This window comes from Leucopleurus acutus, assembly GCF_964270905.1.
Source record: "Leucopleurus acutus genome assembly, chromosome: 17".
Taxonomy (NCBI): domain Eukaryota; kingdom Metazoa; phylum Chordata; class Mammalia; order Artiodactyla; family Delphinidae; genus Leucopleurus; species Leucopleurus acutus.
Window position 1 is genome coordinate 52,495,514 of NC_139159.1, and position 9,576 is coordinate 52,505,089.

At 43.4% G+C, this 9,576-nt stretch overlaps 1 protein-coding gene across 1 annotated transcript; it reads left to right on the forward strand.

Moving 5' to 3' along the window:
- Positions 1 to 1,238: 1,238 nt before the first annotated feature.
- On the forward strand, positions 1,239 to 2,684 carry LOC309974174 (transcription factor AP-2 gamma-like; the record flags this gene model as incomplete). Its single annotated transcript, XM_082858634.1, is given in 2 exon segments — positions 1,239 to 2,546; positions 2,550 to 2,684. Coding segments are annotated over 2 exon segments (1,443 nt in total).
- Between the last annotated feature and the right edge of the window lie 6,892 nt (positions 2,685 to 9,576).

Here is a 9,576-nt window from a genome sequence, read left to right on the forward strand (position 1 = left end):
AGGCTATCAACTGTAAGCAAGGTTGTAAAGGCATATCTGACCCATCAACTTATTTTGAAACACCTCTAGTCGCAGGTAGTGACAGAAAACAAGCTAAATACCGAATCTTCCTCTACTGTTTCCAGGCAAAACAAAGGTCAAATCCAGAGCTTTTCTTGCTCCATAAATGGGAAGCAACAAAGGAAGGGACCTGGAACCAGAGTGAGCAACTAGCCAATGGCGCCTCTATCCACAAGTAGGGCGCGGTCTTTTCTTACGTTCTCACGAGGACTTACCTTTATTTGCCTTAGAGCATTTTCCCCCAACATCTAAACTCTAGAGACACGAGATCTGCTGTGTAAGCTGTATTTGTAATTTCCCAAATGAACGCCAAACTTAGACAAGAGTCAGGGTGGCAGGAAATATAACCCTCAAGCTGGTTGCAAGTAGCCCTTCCACATTAGACTGCAAGGTCCTTAAGAGCAGCAGTAATAACAATTAACTGTTCATGTTGTATTTTCTCAAGATAGGCTATCATTTTGAATCCTCACAACAACTCTGGGTCATCAAATGTATCATCATGGACTTTTTGGAGCTGTTACAAATGCAGTACAGAGAATTCAAGGCAAGTCACACAGGTGGTGAGTGACAGAGGTTGGCTTTGAATGTAGTGAACTAGCCGTGGGACATGCTGGGGTCTCAGTGACAAAAAAAGTAAGAAAGAGAAGGAAGCTAGGACTGGGCGGTCACGAGCACAGCTACTACCTGTGAGAGCGTTGACTCTTGGCAAAGTGAGACAATCCTTAGGAGTGTTACTAATGTTGATATAATTTGGATCATTTTTTCTTCAATAAAACATTTATTAAACCTTCTGATGTCATACCGTCCAGTGACTAGCATAGTATCTGGAATGTAGTAGACACAAAATAAATGTTTAATGAACATATCAATTCGAATCCTTGCAATAATGAGGACTTACATCCTGAGACAGTCTCTATTGCTACATCTGGTCTTCATGTGAACCATGTCTGTCTTCAGCACAGCTGAGCCAGTAGCAGAACATACAAAGGATTTTCCTGTTAGGGAGATTTGGCACAAGTAAGAATAAGTGTTAGGAAAGGAATAGGTACAAATGCCAAGCTGGGAATATACTACTATACACTGGCAATTAGGAAATGGAGAAAGAAAGACTAAAAAAATCATCAACTTAACGGCTTTCCAAAGTTGAAGAGAAAAAGAGAAGTAGCTGAAGAACATAAATGCACTGGGGGCGGGGAAACGGCGCACTTCCTGCGCAGCGCGCATTATTCGCGCCCACCGCTTCCCCGCTTTGGGCCGACGACGCCAGCACGTGCCGGCTCGTGAGCGACCGCGCTCTGCGCTGCCTGCAGGCTTTCTCCCCGGACCCCTGCCCCAGCTTCTTCCGGCCCAAGGCCTGGCATTCGGATTTGGAGCCGCAGAATACCTCGGGCGTCAGACCTTCGCCGCGGGGCCCGGAGGGCACGTTCCTCCAGGATCGCCACGACGCGAGCAGCAATGGGAACCCGCGCCTGCCTCACCTCTCCTCCGCCGGGCAGCATCTCTACAGCCCCGCGCCGCCCCTCTCCCATGCTGGAGTCGCCGAATACCAGCCACCACCCTACTTTCCGCCTCCCTACCAGCAGCTGGCTTACTCGCAGGCAGCCGACCCCTACTCGCATCTGGGAGAAGCGTACGCCGCCGCCATCAACCCCCTGCACCAGCCGGCGCCCACCGGCAGCCAGCAGCAGGCCTGGCCGGGCCGCCAGAGCCAGGAGGGGGCTGGGCTGCCCTCGCACCACGCGCGCCCGGCCGGCTTGTTGCCCCACCTCTCCGGGCTGGACTTCGGTGCCGTGAGCGCCCGCAGGGACGCCTACCGCCGCTCGGACCTGCTGCTGCCCCACTCGCACGCTCTGGACGCCGTGGGCCTGGCCGAGAACCTGGGGCTCCACGACATGGCGCACCAGATGGAAGAGGTGCAGAATGTCGACGACCAGCACCTACTTCTGCATGATCAGACGGTTATTCGCAAAGGTCCTATTTCAATGACGAAGAACCCCTTGAGTCTCCCTTGTCAGAAGGAGCTGGTGGAGGCTGTGATGAATCCCAGCGAGGTCTTCTGCTCGGTCCCTGGAAGATTGTCCCTCCTCAGCTCTACATCTAAATACAAAGTGACAGTGGCCGAAGTCCAGAGGCGACTGTCCCCGCCTGAGTGCTTAAATGCTTCATTACTGGGAGGTGTCCTCAGAAGAGCCAAATCTAAAAATGGTGGCCGATCCTTGCGGGCGAAGTTGGACAAGATTGGGTTGAATCTTCCAGCAGGGAGACGGAAAGCTGCCCACGTCACCCTCCTGACACCTTTAGTAGAAGGTGAGGCTGTTCATTTGGCTCGGGACTTTGCCTATGTCTGTGAAGCAGAATTTCCTAGTAAATCCGTGGCCGAGTATTTAACCAGGCCTCATCTCGGAGGACGCAATGAGATGGCAACTAGGAAGAATATGCTGCTGGCTGCATACCTGATTACCCACGGGGTTGGCAGCCAGGCCATCTGAGCTGCTGTGTCTGCCATGCAGAACTACATAAAAGAAGCCCTGATGGTCATAGACAAATCCTACATGAACCCCGGAGACCAGAGTCCCGCCGATTCTAGCAAAACCCTGGAAAAGATGGAGAAGCACAGGAAGTAAAACAGGGGTGAACAAAGGGCCGAAGAGTCTGGAAGGAAAAGGACTTCAAAACCGGTCTCGACCAGGACAAACTGGGAACCCCGCTTGCCTGGGGGACAGAGTTTGTTATCCACCTTCTCACGAAAAGGGCCTCCGTCGGATTTCCAGATCTTCACGTGCCCTCCTGGATTCCTTAGTATTTAAGGGGTGCTGAAGTGTCTCCTGAACTCTGGACGCGCTATCGGGAGGTGACAGGTGCTGGTTCTTTACCCATTAAGCTGATACTTTAGTTTTTGGAACCCCATTCTTCCTTTCTCTGAAAGTGGTGCTACAAGTTTTGGAACCTTTTAAATAAATTCCCTGGGCTAACAAAAACCCACACACACATAGCTGTTGAAATGTCAAATTGATGTGATTCAGATCCACTATAACTTTCAGTGTTAAGGTAAAAGTATTTATGTAGCCTCTTCAGTCTCATCCTACATACCGCGGGAGGCAAGGATTCTATCCGCTTAAGAACTGGTTAATAGGTTGGTATTTGACACACTTTAAATCCCTTGTTCACAGGGACCCTTCGGGTTTTACGAAACTTGTAGAAGCAAAGCCTGCTGATGATTTTATGTTTTTCTTTTCAAGAAAAAAACAAAACAAAACTTTGAAAGTTAACTCTTCAAATAGGAGGAGACTCTTGGAAAAGACATGTTCCTTTAAGGTACGGAAGCTTTATTTTGCGTATTTATTTCACATCTTGGTGTTTCAAGAAAACTTGAAAAGGGGTGGGCATGAAGCATTTTTTTTTTTTGCTGTCTCTCATCCCAAGTCCCAGAGGAGAATTCTGTATTTTGAGAAGCTGCGTTGAGTGTACAGATTTTATTTATGCATAATTTAATGGGGTCTGTAAATACGGGTGCACTTCTTATGACTTTTTGAGAAATGGGATTCAACTTTAATATTAGCTTTTAAAGGTGACGGGGTAATCTAAGACGCATCTTTAGGCTTTATTCATATGTACACAGGGTATTAAGAGTCGAGAGGATCCTGAGTGCTGTTCTCGACTCTGGAAGACTCTAATTTAATTGAAGCTTTCTGTTCACAAAGCAATAACTTTGTCTTATTCCTGTTGGGCTGACCCCCAAGATGAGTGTGAAGTACAGTGGGTGTGGGTGAAAACGGAGTTTTGGAATTGAGCTCCTTGCCTGTAAATGTTCCCTAAATAATTGTTATGTATATGAAACCTGTATAATAAAAAGAAAATATTCTCAATAAAAAAAAAAAGAACATAAATGCACTGAATATAAAAAAGAATAAAAGAAAAAGCAAGATTAAACAGTATATTACTTTGCTGTAACAAGTACCAAACTGGGTGGCTTAACAATAGAAATTTATTCTCTCACAGTTTTGGAGGCTAGAATCCAAAATAAAGGTGTCCACAGGGCTGTGCTCTGTCTGAAGCCCTTACAGAAGAACGCTTCCTAGCTTCTTCTAGCTTCCAGTGGTTGCTGTCATTCTTCATATTCCTTGGCTTGTAGACGTTATCACTCCAATCTCTGCCTCCATTGTTGCCTAGTTGTTGGTATTTTGTCAATGGGACACTAATACAGACTTTGGTACTGAGACTTTGGTACTGCTGTTGGAAATAATTTAAAATGTGGAAGTGGCTTTGGGATTAGGTAATGGGTAGAGTGTGGAAAATTTTTGAAGCACATAATAGAAATAGTTTAGATTACCTTTGAAGAGATGTATAAAAAATTGTCTAATGGAATGGGAATGTCTATCCTATTCTGTCCTATCCTGTCCCACCATTGTATTTTGCAAGCATGTCACTTATTTTCTAGTTTTACAGGTCAGAAGATGGAGAAGAAATTCTCCCTCAAGACTGCAGCAACATCAGCTCCTGCCTGGGTTTCGAGCTGGCCTGCCCTACGGATTTCAGACTTTCAGTCTCCACAATCAGGTGAGCTAATTCCTTAAAAAAATAAATGTGTGTATGTGTGTGTATATATATGTGTGTGTGTATATATACACATATATATAATCAATTTATGTGTATAAAATCAATGTACATATATATACTCTTGGTCCTGTTTCTGTGGAGAAAGCTGACTATTACAAACAGCTATAAAGTAACCTCTCAATATGCTTCATACCTACATTAGCTTCATACTTAAGTTGTTAGCTCACTGAACACTGTTATAACTGATCATTTAGCGGGTTTGATTTCTTTAAAGCGTTAGGAATGCAGATACACATGTTAACTGCTAACATGAAAAATGTTTCTGTAAGAGTCATGAAAAAATAAAGGTTAATTGTACCTAATCAAAGCTTTAGCAATATACCCTGTTATATGTTTATTTGGTCTGATTAGAGGCAGCTGGTTGAATATACTAGATAGAGAGAGAGAGAGAGAGAGAGATAGAAAATAGGATGTAGGTACCTAAGTCAGGGCTTCAATAATATTTAAATATAAATATTAACCAATGAGGTTGATAATGATTTTCTGTTGATTATAAACAATAGAATGAGTTGTTTCCTCACTTCCCTCTGACTGTGTCCCTTCTCTTCTTAAAAAACTTGCAAATCATTTCTAAGTGTCTAGTATATATAAGCTCTGATTAAAGATTCCAAGTGATACCAAGGAACTTCTATTTATATATATAAATATATTGAGCTTGTTAATATTATGCGTAGTGAACACCTATTTTACTGACATATTGTTTTCTTCAAGCTGATTTCAGGGCTCCACTGAAAATTTAAAAAGTTTAAGGCCCAACCCAGCATTGATACATCACTAAAGGGAAAAAAAAAACTTGATTTTTGAAACTGTAGACTGAATATATTATATATGTTGAAAATACATGTGGCAGAGCTATGTATACTTCCCAGGTATATCTGTATATGTTCTACCCACCGGCATTCTTTTATTCCTATTTTAACCTCATGTCTGACAACAGTAATGGGATATGTTGCATCAAAAGTCACTGTGAAAGAAATGAACGGTAGCTATTGTCATGTGTGCAGCACAAGGTTTATGACTCGGGAGTTCACCACACTTGAAGTTGTAGGAAATGATGCCCCAGTCCTCTCATACCCAGTGTTCACAGCTTACTGTGTATTGTCAGAAAATCCAGGGGGAAAGTTACTAACAAGAGGGGTTTCTACCAGTATCTTTGGTTGTCAGACACCTTTACTGAAAATAATTGTGATTATACATATGTGACGTGGAAAGGGAAGTCATACATGCGTGCAATTCTCATGTGCGGTGTCTGATTTGAGAAGGCATACCCACGTCCTCTTGGTTGTCTTCTCTTGTTCTCATTTCAATTCCATGCTTGAACAGCGCTGTGGATTGAATGGGAATTTCTCTGCTCTACTCAATTCCTGGGGTGTTCACTGAGGTCTCCCCACACGGGCTGCTGTCTCCGTGTCTCCAGCCTGTGTGAGCTCCAGAGGTTGGTAGCTTTCAGCTTCCTAGTAGTTGTTCTTTTTCCCCCCCCTTCATATATTCTTTGTCTGGCTTCATGGAGACTTGCCCTAAGAATATAAAGCTTATATTTTAGGTGAAAACCCCAGGGGACACTTCTGCAGGTTTCTGCAGTTACTTCCCTGTAAACTCTCTTATGTCTGATTATCCTGCTTCACAAATGCCAGCTCCCCTCATTGTCTCTTACTTTGACATCTGTTTTCTTATTTTTAAATTTTTTAAAGTTTATCTTTTTAATTTTTATTGAAATATAGTTGAGTTACAATCTTGTGTTAGTTTCAGGTGTACAGCGAAGTGATTCAGTTTTACATATATATCTATATATGTTCTTTTTTTTTTTTTTTTTTTTTTTGCGGTATGCGGGCCTCTCACTGCTGTGGCCTCTCCCGCTGCAGAGCACAGGCTCCAGACGCGCAGGCTCAGCGGCCATGGCTCACGGGCCCAGCCGCTCCACGGCATGTGGGATCCTCCCGGACCGGGGCGCGAACCCGTGTCCCCTGCATCGGCAGGCGGACTCCCAACCACTGCGCCACCAGGGAAGCCCTATATATGTTCTTTTTTGATTTGTTTTTCCATTATAGGTTATTACAAGATATTGAGTGTAGTTCCCTGTGCTATACAGTAGATCCTTGTTGGTTATCTACTTTATATATAGTACTGTGTATATTTTAATCCCAGACTCCTCGTGTATCCCTCCCCCGCATCCCCCCACTATCCCCTTTGGTAACCCTAAGTTTCTTCTCTAAGACTGTGAATCTTTCTGTTTTATAAATAAGTTCATTTGTATCGTTTTTGTTTTTAGATTCCACATGTAAGCGTTATCATATAACGTTTGTCTTTGCACATCTGTCTTCCGACCTCAGCAAAACCAGTGTGCTCTGTTAGAGGTCCTCCACCTACGCAGCCATCTGGAAGTGTCCCCAGGGAGAAAGACTTCATGATTCTGTGATCCCCATTTCTTGAGTTCATTCTCTTAAGAATCATAGACCTGCACCTCCAGATTTCAAACATCTAAAATAGTTATTTTGAAAATTTTCTTCAGTTATATAATTGCTTTTGGCAAAAGGCTGAGCCATATTTATTATGTTGCATCATGGCCGGAAGTAGGATTCTCTAAGAACGTGTTTTACGTTTGTGTCTCGCCTTAGGAGTAACTAGAACATCCAAATTGTATAAATTCAAATTCCAAATGATTTAATATACCCCCTATAGCATGCCTGTCTTGTCCTCTCCCTGTGTTGACCGACATATTATTTCTAGACCACCCTTTCACCGAATGTATAAACCTTTTATCAAGGGAGGTCTCTTTTTTCATTAGTTGATGAGGGCTAAAACCTAAATCCCTAGATTACAGAGTGTGGATTTGCCTTCCATAATTGTCACAGTTTCATCACATAGTTACTTGCTCCGATTACAGTGCCTAGAATAAACTAGCAGTTAAGTTATATTTTACTGTATACTGATTAGCCCACTCATGGAGTAATGTTTGTTTTGATTGTTCCTTATTGAGAGGAAGATACACTGTCTTAAGTCAAGTTACCAAGAAGCAGATTCTGAAATGAAGACTTACGTGAAACTGGTTTATTAAGGAGGTGCTCCGAGGAAGATTAATAAGGAAGAGTGCCCGGAAGCAGGACAGGGAGGGAGAGGAAGCCCAGCAGGAGGTAATTTCAGCTTCACTTCAACCTGGTTCTATAGGGAAGCTCTCAAGTAAAAGAGACACCTCAAAGTTGTCCAGAATTGAGACAACTTTGTCCTTGAACTGGGCTTTCAAACTGCCCCATCTGTGATTTCTGGGCCAAAGGCCTTGAGGATGGGCAATAAATTCCCAGATGCCCCGGTTTCCCACCTGCCCACAAAAAAGTCTCCAGCAGCCCAAGGACAGTTCTCTAAGAAGTAGACTAGGCAAAGCACACCTAAAGGCAGGGAGGGGGCACACCACCCCCCGTACAAAGGGGTGCACAAACTATGGTATATGACTGATTGAGCTATAGGGTATTTATCCAAGATGCTACAATATTCCCAGAAAGGAGAAAATATAGTCTTTAAATAGTGTCTTGTGAAAAGGGGTTAAGTCTGTTCTGTATGGTCTCAAGAAGGTAAACTAAAACTTCTGGATGGAAGGAACCTCAGAAAGGTTAGAACTTCGGCAAACATTTTAACAGAGTTCCTTATAGATGCCATAGTGGCTGGGAGCATCTTTATATTCTGACTCTTAGGTGTCAAGATCATCCCACCAGCACATCCTACCAAGAGTGGAGAGTTAACATGTGGTTTCCAAAGCTTCCAAATTGTGAGCAAACTAGACAATCAGGTTGTCAAACTTGATGCGCTGAAGATATTTTAAGAAAAAGGGCAAATATCCTACTAACTGAAAACCGTTAAACTTCCTTCCACAAAATTACACACTTATTAAAATAAGGCATTCTGTTTTCAGTTTCTTATTTTCCCTGCATCACCATACAGCACATGTTCAGTCTTCTGGGACGGTTTAGGTCCAAGATAATGTGGGGCTAGAAAAATGAAAAGAAAATGAAAAAAACCCACTTCTGTATCTTCCTCCTTTCTTGTTTGCAGCACTATGAAATAAGTAAAGGGAATTGAATAAAATCTCAGGATTAGGAGACCATAACCCGGTCTGGGTACCTTCTGAGAACTTTCATTTTTTTCACTTCTCTCTTTCCACTGTTTTTTTTTTTAATAGCTTTGTATACTGGTGAGCCTGTAAACATAAACATTTTAGGTGTGGAGAACGGACCTCTAAAGGAAGACTTGAGAGCCTTCGGCAAAATGTAAGTAAAGAAAAATCCCCTCACTCTGATTAAAAACACCAAAAACCACCCCTCTGAGGAGACTTTGCCTTTAAGAATTAGGCAAAGGGGGCGGTCAGCAACTGAGAGACAGGGACAAACATTTTCTGTTTCTAATGGTCCATGTCCAATCCTTCAAACTGAGGCTTTATCAAAATAATTTGTTTTTTTCTAGAGAGCAGAAAATCCTCACTAGCAGGAGCTATTTAAAGTCTCTTGGCCTTACATTGAAACTGCAGATTTGGCAGGAGCCGGTTTCAGCTGGATTTTCTGGGCAGTAAGTAATGCAGCAGCAAATTTACTCTTTTTAGTATAATGGCAACCGTCGTTGGAAGGAAAGGGAATGACTTCAGGCCGTGCCAAATTTTAAATGAAAAATCTAACTATAGCCGTTCCTTGCGCTTTCTGGGAGAGGGCTGAATGATTGCGTGGGAAGCCAGGGTGAAGGGTGACCTCAACCTGCCCGCTTTGGAGACTAGCTCAAGGGATAGCTGAGGTCAGCTCGCCCCACACCTGGCCCCTGGGGAGGATTTGCAGTCATGTGACAATGAGAGCAGCATGGAATTGAAAAGCAACTTAGCTGGGCTGAACCCGGGTAGAGCTGGTATCAAGGGAAGGAGGT